General features: G+C 35.1%; 1 protein-coding gene across 6 annotated transcripts in view; it reads left to right on the forward strand.

Annotated features, from left to right (window-relative positions):
• SMARCA1 (SWI/SNF related, matrix associated, actin dependent regulator of chromatin, subfamily a, member 1) overlaps positions 1-26374 on the forward strand; it is a 64510-nt gene that overhangs the window by 33032 nt on the left and 5104 nt on the right. For all 6 annotated transcript variants that reach the window (XM_008070442.1, XM_008070443.1, XM_008070440.1 and 3 more), the window contains 5 exons: positions 198-311; positions 8972-9094; positions 11940-12072; positions 14944-15062; positions 15171-15383. In XM_008070442.1, the coding sequence (XP_008068633.1) occupies positions 198-311; positions 8972-9094; positions 11940-12072; positions 14944-15062; positions 15171-15383 (702 nt within the window). The remainder of the gene's footprint in view (positions 1-197; positions 312-8971; positions 9095-11939; positions 12073-14943; positions 15063-15170; positions 15384-26374) is intronic.

The raw sequence follows: 26374 nt of genomic DNA on the forward strand, positions 1-26374 counted from the left end.
GGGGGAAAAAAAAAAAAAAATATATATATATATATATATATTTTTTATATATATTTTTGTATATATGTACTTGATGTAGCCATATGAATGGATTTCATTGTATTTATTTTTCCATATATAAAAGAAATAGTGATTGTTAATTATGTTTACTTCATGTACTGGAAAGAAATACATATGTAATGCATTTTTCCTCACAGGCACCACGACCTCCAAAACAGCCAAATGTTCAGGATTTTCAGTTTTTCCCACCACGTTTATTTGAGCTCCTGGAAAAGGAAATTCTTTATTATCGGAAGACAATAGGCTACAAGGTAATTTTTCAAATTTTAGATTAATGTACATAATTTTTAAGGTAATATAATATATTAAATTGGACTGGAAGATGTTCCACTTAAATGTGAGAGAATGTAAGAATAAATCAAAATAATGGTGTTTTGAAAACCAAAGAGGAGGTTTAACTAGAAGTAAAGCATCAAACTGCTGAATCATCAGTACCATCATCACTAAGTGAGATTAATGGAGAATTATTCAATATTTCAAGTTAGTAATGATAACATTATTTTTAATAGTACCAGAGTTTGAATGCTTAAAGAATATATAGAAAGAACGATAGGTATGTGTTTGATTAGAAGTGAAGGTTGATATATAATTGATCATTTTCTTTATTAGGACCAAGAAACAGTATTTTGGGATTTAATGCCCATAAATTGGTGAAAACCTTGGTGGTGGTTAGTAGATTGTGGTTATTTAAGTGTTAAAGGTAATGATAAACATGATAATGAATTATATAATTTTAAAGTGATCTTTTGGAATTCAGAATTCTTATTTATATAGGTAAACAAGAACCTATTTTTGGTGAGTGAAATTTAATACTTGTCACATTAAGTGTATCATATTGAGTGATTAAGCATATTAAGTTATTTCTCTATGTCAAAATTGATATCCTTGTAAATGGAGAGAGATTACCAAAGGTATAATAATCATTAGCTAAAAAGTATAAAAATACGAACACTTTCATAATTTTATGAAGTTTTCTGTTTTATGATCAAAAACTGTGTTTTAAAGTTTCTTTTGTGAACCTTTATCACAATTGGAACTGTGACTAGTTATTTTAATTGATAGCTGGAATATACCTAGAAAAGCTCCACGTTATAAGGTACTTAGGTAATTCATTTATATTTTGGAACTGGAGTAGATCTCTAGAGTGTTTCTACTATTTGTCCATAGTGGGAGTATTCCTATTTGAATCAGAGCAAAAACTTAAAAAAAAAGCCTTGCTTGCTATTTATATATCAAAGTTTAAAAATATAGAAAAAAGAACACAAACTTAAGGGGGAATATAAGTGGTTAGTTATAATCTAGTTAGGGAAATGTGATTTAATTTAAATGTATTTAAACCAACAGGACTGCATAAAATCTCTCTTAGGCAGTTATAGAAGAATAAAATAACCATGGTTGAACATTTAGATAAAGCATAAAATTAGTTTCAAAGAAAGTGAAAACAGTTATATGCCAGAAGAAACAGGCAAGTTATAAGCTCAAACTGCAAAATAAAAGTAGTAAAATTAATATGAAAGTAGTAATAAGATTTCATGAGGTAAACAAATAAGTATCATCTCATTAAGGTTTATAATAATTTTAGTTTTAGAACATTATTTTCTATTACTTTGACTATTATTAGTGAGATTTGAAAGGAAAATTAATTGAAATATGAGACCTCAGTAATAACCCAAATATATGTGGAGAGCATTTTATAATTACAAAATGCTTGAACACATACTTCATTTGATTTCTAACAACCTCCTAAAGTAGGTATTGTCATCTCTGTGTAATAAGTGAGGAAACTGAAGTTTGGAGAGATTAAATGACCTTGTTCAAGGGCTGACAAGATTGCCATGGGTGCTAGTCTCACAACCAAGGTTCTCGGCATTCAAATGCTCTGCTCTTTCCACTCAGACATTCTGGGCTCTTTCTGCATGTGATGTAACCCTGCTTTTTTCTGCAGTCCTAAATAAGGACTGTGTTTATAGTGGTGTGGCATGTCGTTTGGGAGGTAAGCCAAGTGGTAGTCAAGTAGCAGCAATAAAAAAATCACCTCTGATGATACAACTGTTTATGTTCCTTCTTTGGAGATATTGAAATTTTGCCCTGAGATAATTACAGTGCCCACCACATTCTGGCCACGGCTGTGGTTTGATTATAAACAATGCCTTTCGTTACAGGCAGTTTGTGGTTAGGGAGGAGGTCTTACAGTGACTCTTTGGGTGGTGGCCAGCTGGAAAGAGACGGAGGAGAGAAGAAACCTCAGAAGACAGAGGAATGAAGGGACAGCTGTGAAGAGCAATAGAAAGGGAGGTGGAGAAGGTGTAAGAATAGAGGAAAGGGATGAATAGGGAAAGGGAAGATGGCATGGAGTTTGTGCTGTTGCACCTTACTGTTTTCTCTTTCTCGCCTTCCAGAAACAAGCAGCAGAAGAGGGACAATAAGCGAAAGGGGGACTTTGTTTTTTTCAGTTTATGCTATTTATTGAGCATTCCTCTGTACCAGGTGCTGGACCAAGCACTTGAAAACAGCGGTGAATAAGACAGACGAAGTTTTTTGCCTCATGTAACTTAACATGCTAATGAAGAAGACAGACATCAAACAGCTACCACAGTGTAATGTTGTTATTTGTGTGAATCTGTGCTTACAATGTGTTCTGTGAAGGAGTATAACATGGGTATCACGTGTGGACTAGGAGATTAGGGAAGTGTTTCCTAAGGAAGCATCATTTAAGCAGGGAGCATCTCATATGCAAAGGTCTTGAGGAGGGAAGGAAATAGTCCCTTTTGAGAGCCAAGCCACAAGAAGGCCAGTATTGTTAGGGAGTGATGAGAAGGAGAGTGACTTGAGATGGGACTGGTGAGTGGGTAGCGTCAGATCATGTGGAGTCTTTCTAGGTCATGTTAATGAGCTTTAAAGCAAAGGAAAACCATTGAGATATTTTTAAGGCAAAGAGATGAGTGAGTGGGTGGTAAAATGATAATATAGCAAATATTTAGTTGTTACTTGTGTTACTTATTGTTCCAAGTTCTTTATAAATGTTAGCTCATTATCTTCATAACAATACAGATGAGGAAACTGAGGCATAGAAAGGTTGAGTAATTTGCCCTAAGTAATTTGCTCAATGTCATACAGCTTACAAGTGGTAAAGTATGATCAGATTTACATTTTTAAATGATCACTCTGACTGCGATGCAGAGAATGGTGAATTTATCCAGGGAAACTGGCCAAGAGGCTGTTGAAGAATCAAAATGAGAGAAGATGGTGGCGACTTGAACTGTGGTGGTGGTGGTGGAAAGGGGAACCGATCCCCTACTCCTCTACTTCTAGCATTGTACTCTCTTCTGTCCCATCCAAGATTACCTCTGTATTAAGAATTGCCGTGATCCTCCCTGTGCATACTTAGCTGAGGATTTATAAGACAAATAAGAATACGTTCTGGATATTGGTTCTTTCTGAACCTTGTCTCTTCCATTGTTTACCAGGAAATATGGATCTGAGCTAGGATGGGTTTTCAGTTTTGGGTGGGTTTTGTGTTTAAGTTCAGAGTATAGGCAGATCAGTATGCCACGCTAATCATCTGAAAAGTTTCCTTTCAAGGATGATGTGATACGTAATTGTTAGACATATCTTCTCAAGGGATATTTAGCTTTGGTTTGTATCCCCTATACCTTCAGAAAACTCATCAGGGTCACAAAGTCAATCAGACACTAGCGTATCCTCAGATAAGCAAAACAAAATTGCTGGAGTTACCTGGTATTCTGTATACATAGTCAAGTTCTCAAAAAGTGATCCCTTCCCCCCTTTCTATTTAAACGATTGTTAGCCAAGGGGAGAAAAGTGTTGTCCACAGATGGGGACACTGGTTCATGGTAGTTTTATCTCTTTTGAATCCTCAGAGTCTTATTCTGCAGTGATTTGGGGTGGGGCTAGTGAGGGATTCACTAATCTTGACCCAGTTAAAGAGTGGTTTATTTGAGGGCCTGCTTATTTGCATTTTTATTTTCTATTTTGTTTCCTCTATATTCAGTACAAGGTCACAGCAGTATTGCTGGCAATAAGATCTGGAGTTAAAGGGTTTTGCTTCATTTGAGGCTAAGAGAAATATTTGTTTTGACCTAAGCACTTTGTGTACAGCCGTGCATTATATGCCCATTCTTGCCACTATCTAAACTTTAACCTTGTTGCAAGTTAGGCATATTGAGAAGCTTCATTGCCCTGAAATTTTTTTATTTAATGCATTGGATCGCTTGTCCACTAAGATTTTTACATTGAAAGAGGATGACTTAACAGAAATTTCAATTGCAGCATAGAAAAACACGAGAGTTCCACTGAATCTAAGACCTGGAGTGCAAGAGTTTTGCCATAGTTGAAGCTGAAGAAAGCTGTAGAACATTCTAACATTTATCCCCAATAAAAAATTCTTTAGGGACAAATATAAACATCTGATAGATGGAGGAAGTTCCATAATCTTTGTGAGTTTTGGTAATGTGTCAGTGTGGGCCACCTATTTTGTACTGGTACAACTAGAATACAGTGAGCTGATTTCAGGCTACTGCTTTCATTTTGTGTGCTGTCACATTTAATTCAGTATTCCATACTTCTATGAAATGCTTGCTAAAATCCTTTTAAGAAACAAGGCCAAAAAAGTTCTTCACTACTTCAAAGAACACAGTTCTTAATCACAAATTCCTTAGAGTCTGTCTAGAAATCCAAATAACAATCGAGTTGCTTCCTTTTGAAAGATAACTTTTTATATATTGTGTTGCTTGGGACCATACTAAGACATAGAATATGAGTACTTTAGATATCTCCTAAGTATCTGTTCAGTACTCTTGATGTGTACTTTGTCTACTTAATTCTTATAAAACACTTCAAAATCTTTCCAGGAAGCATAATGCTTTTAAGAACCTCATGAGGTTAAAAAATGAATGTTTTCCCAAAATGATGAATATTAGGGAGATTTGTTTTGGAAGAGGAGATACAAGAATTTAGAAATTTTGAGCCGTTTCTAATTCTAAACATTTTAGCAGATAAGTGTTTCAGTAATTTCTAGAATTAAAATAATAAACATAGCATTGATGAAGTCAGTTATTAAGTTTTACTGTGTTAAATAATATGACCAATGGATATGGAAGAAATTTCAGAAGGTCCTAAAATCTAACGGTATTATAAAATATTCTGATTTTGCTTTTATTAGAAGTTGAAAGGGGAAACTTTTACCTTTGGGGATATCTGCATGGGAACAAACATTTTATTTTGTATGAGTATATCTATTTTCTGTTATAAATTAGATGTTTCTAAAATAGTTTACTTCATTAAAATATGGTTTGCAGGGCATGGAAAATTTGAAGATATTTAATAGGTAAATATCTTAAGATCCAAGAGGTTTTTCTCATTAAAGTTGAATTTTGAAGCCAAAGTAATTTCACATACTAGCAATTTAAGGGGCTTATTAAACTTTTTTTTAAGTTTTCAAACAAAGTTTATTAGAGAAAGAAGAGAGAAAAGACAGAGTGACTTGCCAGAGTTGGCATGGGTGAAAGAAAACCGCTGGTGTATTAAACTTTTAAAGCTATACCTGTAACTTTAAAAAAACGATACTATAAAGAACTCTTAAAATACAAAAATGTTGAAATAATTGTACAGTGAATGCTCATATACACACCACATATATTCTACAATTGACATCTTACTGTGTTAGCTTTTTAACCTATTTTTTCATTTCTGTAGCCCTTTATCATAGGGATATTTATCTTATTTTTTTCTTCATTTCACAGTTGCAGACATAAGTATACTTCACCCAGAAGCACTTCACATGTACATCATTAGCCAGCATTCAATAATTATGATTTTTAAAAGTAAAGCTTACATACAGTGAAATTTATAAACCTTAAGTGTATCATTCAATATATTTTGACAAATGCATACACCTATGTAGCTCAAATCTTTATAAAGATGTAGATTATTGGCTGGGCGTGGTGGCTCAGTCTATAATCCCAGCACTTTGGGAGGCCAAGGCTAGAGGATTGCCTGAGCCCGGGGGTTCGAGACTAGGCTTACAGATGAAAGCACTACATTTTGACACTATTCTATCGTTCAAAAGTCTCCATGCCTTCTGTGTAGTTTCAAGGCCCTTAAACCTGCCTACCTGGCCTTGTTTCTTACCCCTTTTCAACAGAAACCTTGTATGTGCCTTCTGGCACATTTCTGCCTTTGTGCTTTTGCTCATACTGATCCAGTCTAGAATGTTCTTTCCTCCCTCTCCATCTCCCCAAATGCTTATTCTTAAGGTACAGCTCACAATTCCACATCTAGTTTGTGAGCTCCTTGTGGACCAAGACCATATCCAATATAGGTTGAGTATTCCTAATCTGAAAATCTGAAATCTGAAATGCTTCAAAATATAAAACTTTTTGAGCACTGTCATGATGCTCAAAGGAAATGCTTATTAGAGCATTTTTTTTGATTTTTGATTTTCAAATTAGGGATGCTCAAGAAGTAAGTATAATGCAAATATTCAAAAATCTGAAATCTGAAACACTTTTGGTCCCAAGCATTTTGGATGAGCAACCTGTACTATTTTTCTATTTCAATTAGTACCTGTCATAGTTGCTACAAACACAATTCTTAGTCAGTACATACTAATTTGGTTGCCTGATAGTGATGATTACAATTTAATCTGCTTTTTTGGTATTTCTTTTTAAATTAAATTAAATTAAATTAAATTTTTTTATTTTAAAGATGTGGGGTACAATTCAGGGTTAGGTATACAAATTATCATTATGTAGGTACCCTTGTTGGTGAGGTGTGCCCTTCCCTCCCCTGGCAATTTCCCCCAACTGCCAATCTCACCACCCTTCCCCTGGCAGTTTCCCACTACTGCCAATCTGTTTCTTATTGTGTTATAATTCTTGTTCAAGGTCTGCTTATGAGTGAGAACATGTGGTACTCTGTTCTTTGTTGCTGTGATAGATCATTGAGTATGAGAGACTCTAAATTTATCCAAGTTGCTGTGAAGTCCATATGTTTGCCCTAGTGAGGTTTTATATTTGAAGAACTATTGGACACAATAGTTTTTAAAAAATATTTTAAAGTTAACAATGATATAGTTCCAAACTCTGAAATATAACATTAAGAAAAATGTACTCTAATATGTATTATAATTACATTGTAGTAAAACCATGACTATCTGATGCTCCTAGGGAATGAGTTATTTATGATACATGTATTTTCTTTCTAAATGGTGGAAGACTTCCTGTCAGCCCCTTTATTTTCATGTTTAATGGAATGCTATAAAATGTACTACACGTTATAGTCCTGCTTTCTTAAATCAATGTGCCTTATTCTTGCTGCAGGTGCGCATAGCGATGGTGTGAGGCTTTGGGCTGAGAGACTTAGTTTGTCCCTTCATACGAGGGGGACCCAAAACATCCTGGAATTTATTTATAAAAAATTGTCTATTTAGTCTCACATGTTTAAACTTCAGTCACCTTTGAAGTACTCTCCGTTTGATGCAATACAACTATTTAGATGCCTTTTCCGCGGCTCAAAGCAGTTTTTGAACTTGTCAGTTTTGATGCCTTTTAGTGATTCTGCGTTTTTTGCTTTACGTCTTCCACACAGGCAAAACATTTCCCTTTGAGGGCTATAATCATCCAGGGAAACAAACAAAAAAAGGTACTAGGGGCAAGATCAGGTGAATAGGGAGGGTGGGGCATGGGCGTCACACAGTTTTTGGTCAAAAACTGCTGAATGCACAGTGTGGGCAGGTGCACTTGTAAATCACCCATCATAAAATGGGCAAAAGAAAAAAAAATTCACTGAAGCTGAATTCAGCCTCTCCCAACAACACTGGCTGGTATACTGATGCCGCTGTGTTCCGAGAGCACTTACTTACCTGGGGAAGCCTGAACTACAAGGGGCCCACTCTCCAAAAAGAATTCTGGGGTTCTCCCTGGTACTGCTGAACCACACTGCTAGTATATACTCACTGTGACACACCGAAGGCCTTTTGGACTACAGTTTTGAGATACAAGTGACTGCTTGCTTCAGTGAAGAGCTGAGCTTCTGTCCTCAGTCTTTTTTTTTTTTTTTAATGAGTCTGGAGTACAGTGGCACAATCATGGCTAACTGCAGCCTTGAACTCCTGGGCTCAAATGATCCTCCTGCCTTGGCCCCCCAAAGTGCTGGGATTGCAGGCATAAACTACCAGGCCCAGTCTGTCCTCAATCTTTTGAACTTGAGCTCTCTTCTCAGTTGTCAGTGTATCTGTAGTTCTGTACTCAAAACATTACCTATAATTTCTGTTGGTCAATGCTACTGTAGTCTTTTTTTTTTCATAGCTGCACAGCTGATTGTATGCTCTGCTACTCTCTTCCCTCTTATACTCTCTAGTTCCTCTTTTTCTTTCTTCTTTATTATCCTATCACTTATTCTTCCAAACATTCCATTTTATATAAAAATGCTTTCCCATTGCATACATTGGCAGACAATCATTTTTTTTTTTTGCATGTCTAACGGATCAGAGTGTTGGATGAAACCTTTAGATGCATTGCTGCTTCTCCACCCTGTTCTATGTTACGGGGAAATGCATGTTCTCTTTCTTTTTTTTTTTTACTGCCAAACTTTTTGTTGATGTCATGTATTACAATATTATCAGGATATACTTTGTTCCACACTCTAACCAAATCTGGAATATAATGTGGCATTCATTTATCAATGGGTTTTAACTTTGAAATACCTAATGTGGCACAAGAATGGTTTTTATTTCAGTAGTATTGTGGTTGCAGAAATGTGGAGAGGACCATGTGTCATTTTGGTTGACTTTGTGTTTACTATTGAAATAACTCTAAAGATTGGTATATGTATATAAACCCTTAATAATTTTCCTTATCAGTTTACTCTGTGCTTGCCTCTTGATTTATAGGTCCCGAGGAATCCTGATATCCCAAATCCAGCTCTGGTTCAAAAAGAAGAGCAGAAAAAGATTGATGGAGCCGAACCTCTTACACCAGAAGAGACTGAAGAGAAGGAAAAACTTCTCACACAAGTAAAATATTTTCAGTGGCTGAAATACTTCTAGTTAACCAATGGAAAAAAATATATAGATCACACTTTTTGTTGTATGGGCCTAGAATCCTAATTTGACACACCAGCAAGGCTCAGGGCTATTTTGTAAATAAATATTTAGACCAGATATCTCTTGTTTTAAAAATCCCTTTTGTAGAATACACTCTTTTGGAAAAAACGGTAAATAAATATATGCAAAATTTGTGTCAATTATTGGAACTATGGCATCATTTTACCAATTATTATATGGTCAGTGAATCCACATTTGAATCCTGATAGACAATAATTGTTATCATGTTCTTGAAAATGTAAATTTCTTTCTTTTTTTTTTTTGAGTTGGAATCTCACTCTGTCGCCCAGACTGGAGTGCATTGGCCGCTCCCGGCCACCGCAACCTCGACCTGCTGGGCTCCGGCAATCCTTCCACCTCAGCCTTCCATGCAGCCGGAACTATAGGCATGCGCTACCACGCCCAGCTGATTTTTTGATTTATTGTAGAGATGAGATCTCGCTGCCCTGGCTGGTCTCGAACTCGTGGGCTCAGGCAATCCACTCACCTCAGCCTCCCAAAGGCGCGGGATTACAGGCTGAGCAACTGAGCCTGGCTGAAAATGTAAATTTCTTTTGCTTATTGATGTGAATTGTCTCCTGAAGTTATACTCTGCACTAATCTCTTATTTATGGATTAATTTTATAATTTTCAAAATTATTTTTATTCTTTCATAAAAAGAACTTTCATAAAATGTTGAGAAATTTCTGAAAGTTTTAAAGGTGACCATTGTATAATAGTTATTAAATTGACCCCGCGCCTTTGGGAGGCTGAGGTGAGTGGATTGCCTGAGCCCGCGGGTTCGAGACCCGCCTGGGCAGCAAGACCTCATCTCTGCAATAAAGCAAAAAATCAGCCGGGCGTGGTAGCGCATGCCTGTAATTCCGGCAACTCGGAAGGCTGAGGCGGAAGGATCGCCGGAGCCCAGCAGGTCGAGGCTGCGGTGGCTGGGAGCGGCTACTGCACTCCAGTCTGGGCAACAGAGTGAGACTCCAACTCAAAAAAAAAAAAAGAAATTGAATAAATAAATAAATAAATTGAGAAGATTTTTATTTGAGCAGAATTTTAATGCTTTCAAGTTATTTAATGCTTCAAGTTGCTTTAAGGAATTTTACAAGTGTCATACTTCCAAAATAAACTGTAGAGGGTAAAAAAAGTTTTAGCGTAAAAGACCCTTGCAAAATAATAAACAAAAATGTGTACTGCATGAAATCACCTTAGTATAGAAGGTTGCCAGTAAGATTTATTTATTCTACAAGTTCTTGAACAATATGCAGGACATAGTAGTCGATAATTCTCCACATTTATTACTAAAATATAGTTTTTATGTTTATATGTTATTTATTTTATAGGTCTTTTCTTTGCTTTAACATGTAATTTTATTGAATGAATTTTCACAAATTACATTAATTAAGTTTTTGAGCCAAATACATGGAAATTATAAAGTTTACTTTGTAAATATAATTGCAGTTGGGTGAATATTAGGTCTTACTATAGCATAAAATAAAACATTTAAATATTCATGTTTTATTTTCAAAATTTACCTTCTGAACATAAAAAGTAAAGTTATGGCCTTAGAATGCTCTCCATGGCTTACAGTATATTGTGAAGGTACAGTATAATGAGATATCGTGAATGTACAGTCTCAACTGAGATAATGCTTTAGTTTATAATTCGAAGTATAATCAATTTTTTTTGCCCACTAGTAGTTGAATTCATTTTTATTTTTCTCTGCTGCCTTAAATAATTATTTTTTTTCAAAAATCTTGACAGTACAAAGGAATAAAATGTGAGGCTGTCTGAAATCTTTATCAACTAAAAGTTGGAATAGAGTTTTGCAGTGTCTAGAATATCATAATTATGTGAATTGGGACATGAAGAGTAGAAAACAAATTCTTGGTTTATAGACATGCTTCATAGACATGCTAATAATGCCAAAGGGATTTAAAACACTGGCTAAACTGTTGATTTTATTATTATTTTTTTGAGTCAGGATTTCACTGTGTTGCCCAGGCTAGAGTGGCACGAATCAAGGTTCACCACAGACTCAAGCTCCTGGGCTCAAGTGATCTTCCTGCCTCAGCCTCTCCAGGATCTAGGGCTACCTGCGTGTGCCACCACGCCCAACTAATGTTTTAGTGTTCTATATTTTAGTAAAGAAATTGAGTGGGCCCAATGACATTGTTTATAGAAATGCTATTTATAAGCATAATTTAGAACATAAATTATTCACAGTAGTTTGGGATGATATAAAAAGGGTCTTTTTGGGTTTTTTTTTTTTTTGATTATTCCTCAGTGTTCTCTTGATTTAATGCATTCACAGTCCTTTCTTTTAATTTATGTGGAACAGATCTATGAAAAAATCATTGAAGTACTAGAATATCAGGACTTCAGCATTTATATTAGCATTTTTATTTTAATGCATTTATAGTTGAATGTAATAGGCATCTCTAAAATACGAATTTAAAAACTATAATATCTTAGACCTATAAGTCAACTTTAAGTACTTGGGGAGGATTACATTCTCTTTGTAATAGAAAAGCAGTTATTTTTATAACAACTCACTCGACTTTTGATTTCAGCATAAAAACCATGCAGTTTTATGGAAAGGACCAAGACTTGGAAAAATAAAAAATAAAAACCATGCAGTTTTATAAGGAGGAACATTTAAGTCTTTTAAACTGTTTTTACTATATTACTGTGTAGAAGTAAATAGGGCAATAAATGGATTTATTAATTTAAACTTTATTGATGATGCTTAACTTACTATTCACAGGGTTTCACAAACTGGACTAAGCGAGATTTTAACCAGTTTATTAAAGCCAATGAGAAGTATGGAAGAGATGACATTGATAACATAGCCCGAGAGGTGGAGGGCAAATCCCCTGAGGAGGTCATGGAGTATTCAGGTTTGTAGATAATTTGAAACAGGGTATTTTATTTTAACCGTACTCATTTCTTTAGAGTCAATTTAATTGAACCTTTGTTCAGAGATCTTTTAAACTTTTATGAATAAGATGTAGGGGGAAAAATTAACCGGGCGTGGTAGCACACGCCTGTAGTTCTGGCTACTTGGAAGGCTGAAGCGGAAGGATCATCTGAGCCCAGCAGGTCGACTCTGGGGTGGCCGTGAGTGTGCCTCTGCACTCCAGCCTGGGTAACGGTATGAGACTCCGACTCAAAAAATAAAGATGGAGGGGAAAGTACAAAATATAATTGTTTTTCTGTGAAAAGATTTTAAAGTTTATCATAGCAAACTGACTGCTATTGTTTCTATTAGTTAGCTAAAAGAGCCAAGTAAACCTCTGATGAAACAAGGATGGCTCAGGATGAGCATTGACAAAATTAATTACCCAATCTCCCACCTCTGGAATTTATTTCTCATCTGGTCTAGTCCTGAGAGTCAGGTTCAGCAAATTGAATTTGTGCCTTTCTTCCTGCATTATCTGAAGTAGAGAGTTCCTGTCAGGCCCATTTAGATACTCAAACACCCTCAGGGTTCCAGTCTACTCCAGACAAGTCATATCGTTCCCATTAACTTGAAGCAGTCAATTTATTGCTTGGTTCTCGACTCATCTCCCTTTTTTACTCTGCTGTGTCTCTGATCTCAACCAGAATTGGTTTAGTTGCTGAAGCATATGGAGTTAATACTGATTCCCATGTCACAGAGCCTCCAACCTCAGGGTTCTGAATAAAAATCTTATTAAAAATAGGTAAATATGTCTAGCAGGTTTTCTATATGTAGAATATAGGATGTTTCTAACTTCTAAATAGGTTGAGTGCTCAAATTTAGTCTGCATATCAACTCTTTAGAATCTAGAGTGTTTTTTTCCACATTAAAACTATGTTACAAGCCGGGCTCAGTCATCCCTACAAACAAAACAAAACAAAACAAAAAACCATGTTACAAAGTAGGTTTAGGGTTCTGTGCTAGTCCCCCCCATTTAACCTAACTGTTGAAAGTCTGTGTTTTTACAATAGTAGAAAACAAACATTACAGTACCAATAAATGTACTAAAGATTAACACTGACTAGAAGCAGCTTTTAATTTATCTAGAGTACTAGTGCCTGAAGAAATCCAGACTTAGAGAATTTTTTTTCTTTCTTCTGGATGTCTGAGAGGATTTTCTGGGGGACTTTAGAGGTTGGTTATACTGAGTTTATGTAATATAATACAATATCAAATTTATTCACTTCCCTTTTCTTGATACCAGCCTGACATTATTATTACTCTTAAGGTTTAGCACATAAATTTAAGCAGTTGGGGGCTTAGAGAGCAGAAAAATAGATGAACGAGAGATTTAGCATCAAGAGTTGAACAAAGTATAAGAGAGATTTAAAAAAAATAATTTTCTTCAAAAGAGGGAGATAGCATTAGTGAGTGAAGTTGTAAGAAAAAAGTGATTCAGAAAGATATGTCAGATGTTCTCTCAAATTTGATACCAAGCTAAGTGGCACTAGTTCAGGACTGTGTAATTGCTGCCCACCAGGTTGGGGGCCATGTCAGAGGTTGGGGGGATTGGAATGGGCTTATGCAGTTGGTTGCAGTAAGAGAAGAAATATATGCAATTGGTTGTTCATAAGTATACAGTATCTTGTACATAGCAGGTATTTAAATATGTATAGAAGAAATACATGAGAGTGAATAAATGAGTATAGGTGCTTGTAAAAATCAGAGTGCTAACATACCTTTTTGTTTGTTTGTTTGTGTTTTAGTCAGAGTCTCACTCTATTGTCCAGGCTGGAGTGCAGTGGCACAATCCTGGCCACCGCAGCCTCAATCAGCTGGGCTCAGGTGATCCTTCCACCTCAGCCTTCCAAGTAGCTGGGACTACAGGTGCATGCAACCATGTCCGGCTACTTTTTGATTTATTGTAGAGAAAAAGTCTCACCAGGCTGGCCTCAAATTCCTGGGCTCAGGCAATCCTCTTGCCTTGGCCTCCCAAAGTGCTGGGATTATGGGTGTGAGCCACCGTGCCTGGCCTAACATACCTTTTAGATAGGCTCTAAAAATGAACCAATTTGAGGATGTAGAGTATGTCATTAAAAGGCTTTTAATGTAAAAGTAATAAGATGTGACATATTAATAAAGCCAAATTATTTGGCTCATCTATAAAATTTGGTTGAGTGACTTGGTAATTTGAATATTCTTCTGTATGTATCCAGTTAAAAAACTCAGTAAGGTTTTTTTGTTTGTTTTTTGTTTTTATTATGAGAAGAGACTACTCCAAGTAAGTTTAAGTTTAAAAACAAACTATAGGTCATTGGAAATACTGTTAAATTAGTAAGTGATTCCAAAAGCAAGTAGCAGTTTCAGTAGAAATTGCCACTTAATAGAAAAAGTTTGAATGACTTGTTGATAATAGTTTTGTTTTTGTTTTTTGCTTGCTGGGAAGTTATGCTCACTATTTACATGCTATTCTCTCCTGTGTCACTTTATGTGTTTTGGTCCCTTTTCTATGATGTCTGTGATGTTTGAGTATAAAGCCTAGCTTAAATCAGTATTTGTAGCATCTTTTGAAATCCTATCATTTGGGATGGATAATTAAAGTTTCCAGAATATTTCACAAAAGGAAAAAACCTTGTTGCAATCTTGATGTTATGTGAAAAGTTAGTAGTATTTAATAATTAAACATATTATATATACAGATGAATCTGAATCTGAATTTTAAGACGTATTAGTTCACTGTATTCTTTCCTGTTAATACTTTATTCTCTACAAGTCTTTGGATTCTTTTGCTTAAATGGCAGCATTTCAAAGCAATAACTCTGTTTTTCAGCTGTATTTTGGGAGCGTTGCAATGAATTACAGGACATTGAGAAAATTATGGCTCAAATTGAACGTGGAGAAGCAAGAATTCAACGAAGGATCAGTATCAAGAAAGCTCTGGATGCCAAAGTAATATATTTTATGTCAAATTATTATTACATTTTAGTTGTTATGATGGTCAGCTTTGATGTCTTATTGCATATTCAATTAAAAACACTATTTTGTTGAAATACACAGATTGCCCGATACAAGGCTCCATTTCATCAGTTGCGTATTCAGTATGGAACAAGCAAAGGAAAGAACTATACTGAGGAAGAAGATAGATTCTTGATTTGTATGTTACACAAAATGGGCTTTGATAGAGAAAATGTATATGAAGAATTAAGACAGTGTGTACGAAATGCTCCCCAGTTTAGATTTGACTGGTTTATCAAGTCTAGAACTGCCATGGTAAGTATTTTTCCAACTTATTTCCTCCAATTTTTATTTTGAAAAATTTCAAACATCATATATCCTTCACCTAGATTTTCCAGTTGTTAACATTTGGTCACATTGGCACACACACATACACATGCTCTCTCTCTTGATACATATGTATGTATAGACATATATGCACTTATGTGTACATACATACATGCATATATACATAGTGTCTATATACATTTAGAACCTAGGTTTTGTATTCAGAAATGTGGAAGCATATCTATATTCTATATTCAGAAACACATATCTGTATTTTGTTTTCACAAATACACATATCTATAATTTGGAACCATTTGAAAGTAAATTGCAGATCACATGAGTGTTTACCTCTAAATACTTCAGCACATATCTGCTAAGGATAAGGACATTTTCCCACATAACCACAACTCCACCTGAAAATGTTAACATTGATTCAGTAATGTTATTTAGTATACTATTCATGTACAAACTTTTCCAGTTGTCCCCAAAATGTCTTTTATAGCTTTTTTTTTTTTTTTTAATTGATGATCCAGCAAGGTTCACAACATTGCCATTTGGTTGTCGGGCCTCTTTAGTTTCTTTTAATCCACAGCTTTTTGCTTTTCATGACCATGATTTTTTAAGGTGTCCAGGTCTTATAGAGTGTCCCACACTGTGGATTTACCCTATGGTTTGCTCATTGTTAGAGTTAGGATCAGTATTTGTGGCAAGAATGCTATGGAAATATGAAAGTGACGTTGTGTACTTTTTATCACATTACATTGGGAACCACATTATGTCAGGTTATCACATTGTTGGTGATGCTAAACTATGGAATCTTCAAAGCTCTTCATATTGGAGGTATATTTCCCCCTTTTGTAATTAAGCAGGTGATACTTGAGGCTGTGCAAATTACTTAAAGATTTATTTTTAATGGAAAGGAATTGTTGCCTTTTCATTGAGTTGAGTCTTTGTAAGAATATTTTGAATCTTTGAGTCTTTGTAAGAATATTTTGAAACAATATTTAAGTAGAAGAGAGATTTTCTTTAGCTTATGCAGTTTCCTCCATTATTTTCTAATGCTAATGATGTTCCTGTTAAAATTCTATTCTAAGTAGCAGTGGTGTTCATGATGATATTGACATATATGCAATCCATTTTTAATACTGGCATCATGAGTCATTTGTCAGCCAAGGTAATTAAGACAAAATTAGATTTATACAACCTAAAAATGCAAAGCAACCAGAAGCTCACAATTGAAATAATGGTTTTGTTACTTGTCATAAAATAGGATACGTTTTCTTAGTTAGTTGTTATCTATCATAAATATTTCTTACCCAAAAGTTCATTGGGATGTGAAACAATGTTTAATATTTTGTTGGACTCATTTTATATTTTCAGATCAAATTCAATAAAAAGAAAAGAAAAATCTTAATTGCTATACTGAAGATATTTATTTTGGAAGATGCTTTAGGAGATCAGATATTTGTTAAAATTGTAACGCAAATTTAGCATGTATATGGATCATGTCATGGGAATATGCCCATCAAATTTATGGATGACATAATGCTGGGAGTGCTAACAGATACTTTAGACCAAGCCACGATTCAAAAGGAGCTAGAGCAATTGGAATGGTGGATTGGTTGAATCTAGCAACATGACATTTAATAGGGATAAATGCAACTTGCTATGCTTATATAAAAGAATATGAAAAGTAGGGAGAATTGAGGGGAATTAAAAAGATAAGAGTTAATCTGTAACATGGAGGACTGAGGTTAGATGTAGGGAAGAGTTTTTTGACAGGGTTTTTTGGATCATTGTAATAGATTATTGAAGAACAGTGTAGAATAGCTTTTCTATTTGCCTTTGAAAATGGAGTTCGGTTTTGACTGTCTGAAGACCTTGGCAGTGAGTTAGTTGGCCTTTTAAGGCCCCTTCTAGCACAGTGCATGTTTAGCAGAGAAATCCTTGCATTTAAAATTTTTAGCTATTTGAGGTTTTATGTGTATAATGATATAATTCAAAGCAGCACTAACAGCTTGTAAAAGACAAATGCCTACCTACATTTTTCGGTTAATCATGTTTTAGAACACACATGCCCTTTTCTGCGATGGAACATTTATTGAATTTTGGGTTTTATTTCAGTGATATTTTGCTAATTTTTTAAAAGCTTGAGATCTTAATGCTGTTTTCAGTTTCTGAAATCATTAAAGCAGTAGGATGAAACAGATTCAAAGTGCAAGGAAAATCTTATACTATTTATAACGAGAACACAACTGTGGAACTGTATAACCTTCTTTATTTTCTGAGAAAAATTCCAGCACAGCCACTAGATGTCTCTGGACTCCCTTGTAAAATATCTGTTTTTCCTCTTTTTTTTTTTTTTTTTTTTTTTTTTTTAAACACAGCATTTACCCTTGTACTCTTTCTTCACTAAGAGACGTAAATCTCTAGTGTATATTTTTCATAAAGTAGATATTAACTATATAGGTGGTCACAAAATGAAATCTTTATTTTGTCTTTTAAAAATGAAGACACCTTTGTCCTTAATTACCTTCTAAGAAGAAGGTGGAATTTATTGTTTCTACAAATATCTTTTAACACATACAGTGGTTTATTTTAGAGTTAAATATTTTAATTGAAAGTTTTTGCTTATTTTTCTCTTGTATTAAATTTTCATTTCCCTTCTAGTTAATGGATTATTTTTGCTTGTATTTCAGGATTTAGACTATAGGTGATATATTTTAAAATTTGGGTCTTCTTTTTGGAATATTTCATTGTAATATCAATACTTAGTGAATTATAGAAATGCATTATTAATATTACCTTATTATTTCTTTCCTCCCTCATTTAAAATAACTGTTTCTATATAGTGAATCACATTCACAATCTTTTTAGGAAAACTGCCCTTCTTAAAAGAAGGTCGTTGTGACTTCTGAAATAAAAATAATTTGTGTCATTGAAAAATTTCATCTTAGAAATACACAGGACGTAATTTGATTTGCTGAGTGCATCGCTGTTAGAATTTTACTAATGATTAAACTTAGCTTACTAAAGAAGCTATCTTTAAAAACATCATCTTGCTTAAACAGGAATATTTTCTTTCCCAGAGACACCAGTAAGTAATGTGAAATGCTTCTTAGAAAAAAGTAGAAACTTTGATAGTTATATTGTATTTAGAGATCTCTAAGTACTGAATTCATGACTTGTGACTTAACTAATAGTCATAAAGTGCTTAAAGGCACGAACCTCTACTTCCAAAAATGCCTCACTTTGAAAACCTTCAGCTAACGGTTGAAGATTTCTTTGAGACTCTTCTCTACTTAAAAATGCTGGCTATACAGAAGAGAAAATGAGTTTCAGTTTCATTTCTCTGTGCTAAAAAGATTGTGATTTCTTTCTCTAAGAACTTGTGTGGTCTTTAAGTAAGTAATCAGTCTCTATTGAACTACATAAACAAGTAGGAAGGATATGAGCAACTTAAGCTATTTAAGCTCAGAGCATATGAATTGCTCTACCACTTTATTTCTGAGAAAACTATCTTAGAATGGGGCTTAGTAGTAGGGTATTGAAAAACGATTTGAGTTAAAATTATAAGATCTTTCCCAAATGACTGTAAGAGGAAATGATAATACTTTGTATTTATATAGTATCTTTTATATGATGTTTGCCAATCCCTTTACCAACATTTGCTTATTAATTTTCTTGCCACTTGTTTTAGGGAATGGATGTCAGAGTACAATCTCTGTTCATTTAGTGACAGACCAAATGTGACTGGGAGATTTGAGAAGAATCTGAGAGGACCAGAAGGTCTAGCATATTAGCCAGTTTACTACAAAGGACATGTGGAAAAAGTACTCACAGTTCAATCAGTAATTCCTTGGACTTTCTTAGGTCCTTCTAAGTACTTAAAAACAGGAAAGGAGGAAAGGCAGAATTTAGCTGTCTGAAATGAAGAACATTTCTTGCTAGAATAATGTATTGCATCCTTTGCAGGCCTGCTTTGACTCCTAATTTTAGTTACAAAAAATTGTTACCTTTTAACCTCTAGGGAGCTTTTTTCTTTTCTCTTTTAGGTAGCTTAAGAAACTGTGTATGCATTGCCTGTGGCCATGTACATTGGAGTTGAATCCGAGTATTAGTAATTAGTCATTACAATTGCCCTGTCTTTTGTAGTAGTTTAAATGATTTTTTTTCTGATACCATCTCATGGAGAGAATCACAGACTGTTGTATACAATGTAATAAAAATTTTATGTTATTAGTGTTTGTTTTCAAATCACAGCTTTATTATTAATGAAAGTGTTTTGTATTTAAAAATAAGAAAATGTCGTTCTCCATTAGAATTGCAGGAGAAAAAATGCTTTTTAGAAAATATTGCTATAGCATTTTATTAACTTGCTTTACTTTTTATAGGTTTATCAGTAGGGAATAAATGCTAATTAGGTTATTGGTTCAGTGCAGGATATTTTATAAATTATCTGTCCAGTCAGAAATGGTTTCCTTTATAGATACTTTAGAAAAATGCAAATCAAATTTAAAAATTTGCAACTTGTTCTACAGTCACAATAACACTTTTGTTTGTCATTTAAGGAGCGTAGTCTAGGAAATTTCATAAAGAAAGAAGGCTACTCATGATTTTTGATTTTGTATATTAGAACTTAATTGTGTGATAACAGCTACAATTACTATTTTAGAGTCTTACATTCTTAGTGGAATATGAGAAATATGAATTAATACATTATGGGACAAATTAATAAACTGTGAAATGTAATGATGGGTTCTTCTTGATTATAGAACTAAAATATTAAAAACCAAAGATATTTGTACACATAGTGATTTGTTACTTCCTTATGTACTTAAAAGACTGAAATGTCTTTTTTTTTAGCCTTAATCTTGAAAAGGCCCTCTAACAGAGGTATGTACAGAGGAGGTAGTACTTTGCCTTGAGGGTTAGGTCAGAGGAATAACTTCATAGAAGAGGTCTTTCTTGGAATCAATTCTTGAAAAACTAGAAGGCATTGGCCAGGAGAGTACATTCCAGGTTGTAGAAACAGCATATACAAAAGTATAAACAAACAGAACATATTTAGAAACTGCAAGCAAGTTTGTACGATAGGGTATGATTAGAGAAGTACTGGAAGATGAGGCTGGAAAGGTAGCTGGCAGCCGAAATATGAAGGACCCTGTCTTCTGCATCGAAGACTTCAATTTCAGTAGTTAATTTATAGGAAGTGAGGAGTTACTGAAAGATTTTAACAGGATTTTAACATGATTAGATTTACATTCATTTATTTATTCATTCATTTCTTTATTTATTTAGAGTTAGAGCCTTACTCTGTCACCCAGGCTGGAGTGCAATGACACTATCATGGCCACTGCATCCTTGACCTGCTGGGCTCAGGTGACCCTTCCGCCTCAGCCTTCTAAGTAACTGGGACTACAAGTACGTGCCACTATGGCTGACTAATTTTTAAATTTATTGTAGAAACAAGGTCTTGCCAAGTTACGCAGGCTGGTCTTGAATCCCTGGGCTTGGGCAGCCCTCTCACCACCACCGTACCCAGCATAGATTTACATTTAAAAACACAGTTCTGGTGGTAGTGGGTAATGTCTACCTCAACTACCAACTTGGCTGATAGTTCTTAAATTTATCTATGTATGTATATATGTATTTATTTTTGAGTTGGGATCCCACTCTGTACCCCACATTGGAGTGCAGTGGCACAATCACAGCTCACTGCAACCTCAACCTACTGGACTCAGATGGTCCTCCCACCTCAGCCTCCTGAATAGCTGGGACTACAAGTGTGCCACCACCACACCCAGCTAGTTTTCTTATTTTTTGTAGAGACAAGTTCTCGCTGTTGCCTAGACTGTCTCAGACTTCTGGGCTCAAGGAATCCTCTTGCCTCAGCCTCCCAGCGTGCTGGGATTATAGGCATGAGCCACCACGTCCCCGCCCCCAAGTGGATATCTCTGTCTTTTCTCTATTCCGCCTTGTTTATTCCCCCTCACTTGGCACATGTGCCACAGAGCCATTTTTTCCTGTTGTTCTCTTAACCTTCAGCTGCACTTAGTTTTAAAGAGACCAGCATGGCACTTTACCCAGAGTAGGCATTCAGGGAATAAATGAGCACAGAACATGTGTACTTCAGTGTGCTTCTGTCCTATAGACTCCTACAATTGGACCAGATTTGGACAGAGTGTGAGGAGATGTGCCAGTGGGTTGGAGATCATTTCACTTCTTTTCTTTTAATCTACCTTTTTCTAATGATGACTTTATTTGACTGTCGTCCCTGCTGCTTTTATTGGCTCATAAGTTTGAATAGACAGTTATAAATTTCAGGGGTTTATTATGCATAGTGTTTGATTCACGACCCTGAACTGGTCTAACTGTGAAATACAATTAATGCACTAACAGTTCATTTTAGGTGTTCATACTTATGTATTATCTTGTGGGGAAGTGGCATAATATTTTCTAAATAACAATGTTTACATGGCAGAAGTTATGTAAAAGCATCATATAACATTTGATACTTGTTTGAAAATGCAGGGTATATCTATTTGAATATTAACTTGAGTATTAACTCTTGTAAACTACCATTGTACATTCTAGTGTAAACTGTCTTTGCTTTTGTTAGTTTGTTAGTGTGATAGAGGTTCAAAAGTGACCAGAAGCCTGGGAAATATACTGTGGAATGCATAGGTGAAGGCATCTATTAAAAAAATTATTTTCTGGAGGTAGAGGGTAGTAAGCATATAAAAGAGCAAAGGTGAGAAAAATGTTCATTTTGTTTTACTAAGAAATGTAGAAGAAAATTCTGACCTTTTAGAACTTTACCTACAAATACAGAGGCACAAATGTGGAGTTCTTTTTTTTTTTTGTCCTTGCTCGTTCAGCAGCTTTTGACTTTTAACCACAACAGGCACAGACCTTCTGTCATTCAGACTTAGGTAGGCTTAGTAGCTAGGATTTTAGTACATAGGAAATGTAATGTGGAGCCTCTTTAATCTCTTTCAATAAGTCACTTCAAGTCTACAGATGCTTTCTGTGCCTTTTGAATTGATGCTTTGAAGCTGAGTATTGGGGCAAAGGATATTTGAACTTGGTATCTGCCATTGTTATCCACTGCACACTAAGGGGCAGTGCCGCTCACTGCAAACATTACATCATTTATTAAAGGTAGGAGATACACATCCTAGTATTCAGAAGTTGGAACTTGAGTTGAGACCTTGTATTGAATAGACTCATAAACCATTAAAAACATATGGAAAATCAACACAGCATAATTTTTCGTAAAGTAAATCTAAAGTCTATAGTTTAAAACAGAAGTTGAAAACTATGGCCCCACCTATTTTGGTGTGACCTGCAAGCCAAGAATGACTTTTATATTTTTGAGAGATTAGAAGAAAGTCAAAAGAAGATGTGAAAATTATACAAATTTCACATTTTATGGTCTATAGGTTAGATTTCAGTGGAACACAGCCACACATTTATTTACGTATGGTCTGTGGCTGTTTTTGCAGGGCCGAATAGTTGTGACAGAGACTGTGTGGTCTGCAAAGCCCCAAATATTTATTGTTAGGCTCTTTATTGAGAAAATATGCCAACACTTGGTTTAAAAGACTGTGTAAGAAAGGTGGAAAAAATTAAATAATATAACCAAGGGTAGATATAAGTGTCAGTCCTTTAGGAAAAGTGTTAAGTGTATGATGGGTAAAGTGTGAGGATATTTGACCTTAAAGAGAGATGTTTGGGAGTCTGGGAGTGATTGTGATTGGAGGCATGAGAACTGCCTTGAAATATCTGAAGGATTGTCATATAGAAGAGGAAACCAGTTTGTTCTCTAATGACTACAAATGTTATACTTAGAACCAGTTGTTGGAAACTGTAAGGTAGTAACTTGTAGTTTTGCATAAAGGAATACTTTAAACTTGTCCAAGGTGAAATAGCCAGGCTTAGGAGGTAGTGAGTACCCCATTATTGGAAGAATTTAGACAGGGTGGACAACTAATTAGCAAGGACCTAGTAGAAAGGGCTCAAACGTCAACTTGAATGATTTTTTTTTTTAAGTTCCTTTCTAATCTTGCGAGTCTGTGATTTTATGAATTCCCACTACTGAGACTTTGTTTTAAGGGAAGATTTCTGAATACAAAATACACCTTTGATGACATCACTCCTTCTGCTAAAACAATAGTCCATGAGATCCTTTTGTCAACTGAATTAAGTAAAATTCCTTAGTTCTTTGTTCTTAGTTCCTAGGTTCTTTGCACAGGCATATACTGGAGATATTTTGGGTTCAGTTCCAGATCACTGCAATAAAGTGAGTAACACAGTAAAGCAAGTTACACAAATTGGGTGGACTCCAAGTGCATATAAGTTATGCTTACATTATACTGTAGTCTGTTAAATGAGCATATATACAAATATGTGTACCTTATTTAAATATTTGTACCTTGTTTTAAAAAATACATCATTGTTGAAAAATGCTAACTAACATCTGAGCCTTCGTTGAATCATAACCTTTTTGCTGGTGGAGTCTTATCTCAATATTAATGGTTTCTGACTGATCAGGATGGTGGTTGCTGAAGGTTGGCATGACTGTGGCAGTTTCTTAAAATAAGACAACAGTGAAACTTGCTGCATAAATTGACTCTTCCTTTCATGAAATATTTCTCTGTGGCATACAATGCTGTTTGATAGCATTTTACCCACAGTAGAACATCTTTCAAAATTGGAGCCAGTTCTCTCAAACCCTGCTGCTGTCTTATCAACTAAGTTTATATAATAGTCTAGATCCTTGGTTGTCATCTCAGCAATGTTCACAGTATCTTCATCAGGAGTAGATTTCATCTCAAGAAACTACTTTTTTTGCTCTTCCATAAGAAGCAGCTCTTCATCTGTTTTATCATGCGATTGCAGCAATTCAGTCACATCTTCAGGCTCCACCTCTAATTCTGGTTCTCTTGCTGTTTCCACTACATTTGCAGTTACTTCCTCCATTGAAGTCTTGAACCCCTCAAAATCATCCATGAAGGTTGGAATCAACTTCTTCCAAACTCCTGTTAATGTTGATATTTTGACCTCCTCCCATGAATCACGAATGTTCTTAATGGCATCTAAAATGGTGAATCTTTTCCTGAAGGTTTTCAATTTACTTTGTCCAGATCCATCACAGGGATCACTTTCTATGGCAGCTATATATAGCCTTATGAAATGTATATCTTAGTAAGACTTGAACATTGAAATTAGTCCTTGATCTATGGGCTGCTGAATGGGTATTATGCTAGCAGGCATGGAAACAACATTAAACTCCTTGGATATCTCCATTGGAGCTCTTGGATGACTAGGTACATTGTCAATAAGCAGCAGTATTTTGAAACGACTCTTTTTTTCTAAGTAGGTTTCAACAGTAGGGATAAAACATTCAATAAACTGTGCAGTAAAACAGATATACTATCATCCATTTAAAGAGCCTAAGCAGAATAGATTTAGCATATTTCTTAAGGGCCCTAGAATTCTCAGAATGGTACATGAACATTGTCTTCAACTTAAAGTCACCAGCTGCATTAGCCCCTAACCAAAGAGTCACACTTTCCTTTGAAGCTTTGAAGCTGGGCATTGACTTTACCTCTCTGACTATGAAAGTCCTAGATGACATCTTCTTCCAATATCAGACTATTTCATTTATACTGTTTGGCACAAGAGGCCTAGCTTTTGGTCTGTTTTGATTTTCAACTTGTCTTCCTCACTAAGCTTAATCATTTCTAGCTTTTGATTTAAAGTGAGAGACACGTGACTCTTTCATTTGAAAAGTTAGCTGTCATTGCAGGGTTTTTAATTGGCCTAGTTTCCATATTGTATGACTCAGGGGATGGGGAGACATAGTGGAACAGCCAGTTGGCAGAGCAGTCAGAACATACACAACATTTATCTAACAAGTTTGCTGTTTTATGTAGGTACAGTTTGTGGCACCCCAAAACAATTACAACAGTAACATAAAAAATCAGAGGTTTCCATAAGAGATATCATAAAAATGAAAAAGTTTAAAATGTTGTGAGAATTACCAAAATATGACACAGAGGTGAGGTGTAGCATATCCTATTAGGAAAATGGCACCGATAGACTTGCTTGGCACTGAATAGCCACAGACTTTTAATTTGTAAAAAACAGTATCTGTGAAGCTCAATAAAGCAAAGTGCAATTAAATGAGGTATGTCTGTATTTTGATCCTAACTTATCCTTATCCATCTTTCTTGTGCTGTACAACATTTCCCAAGTTGATTTCTATCAAACATGGTTCCAGGATCTGCAAATAGATGACATACAGACTAAGGGTTCTATGTTCAAATAGACTTGAGACACGCTGTTTAGGAGTCCTGTCATTGGCACTTCCACTCTACATTAGAGGGCTAAAAGCTCTGAGAAGTCCTGCCATGAGGAAATTTGTTTAACCTTTTAACAATCCAACATTTCCCATACATGTTTGAACACAGGATTTTTTTTTTGCCACAGCTATTAGCACTACAGAGCAGTTTTCCATTTGTTATTTTTCTGTTATCTTTATTGGTTTTATATCTCTTCTCTTCCTCTTATGTGCTATTTTTCTCCCTCTAACTTCATTTCTAAATCCAGTGTGGGGGAAATGGTGAAAGATAATTAGACTATGGAATTGTGGAAACAGTTTGAGGTTCTGTGAACCATTCCCTATAACCCCCCCCATAGGAAGATAAAGAGGAGAATATATAAAAGGAGAAATTCTAGGAAAAAAATGCTTTTGACATTATGAAATTTCTCATAGTCATTTCATAGTCACTTAGTTATTCAACAAGTGAGTCTTTTTTATTGGTAATCTGGCCTTTCTCTAATTTCTGGTTTTAGCTAGTGTTCTGTTTATGATACCATCTGTTTAGTTAGGCAGTCTTGAAGCGTGTGAATAAAAAATAGGGTTGGTATCTCTGGAGAACATGACGTGACCTACGTTAGGAAGCTAACAT

The sequence above is a fragment of the Carlito syrichta genome, unplaced genomic scaffold, assembly GCF_000164805.1.
Source record: "Carlito syrichta isolate Samal-C Ts95f unplaced genomic scaffold, Tarsius_syrichta-2.0.1 Scaffold313417, whole genome shotgun sequence".
NCBI lineage: Eukaryota > Metazoa > Chordata > Mammalia > Primates > Tarsiidae > Carlito > Carlito syrichta.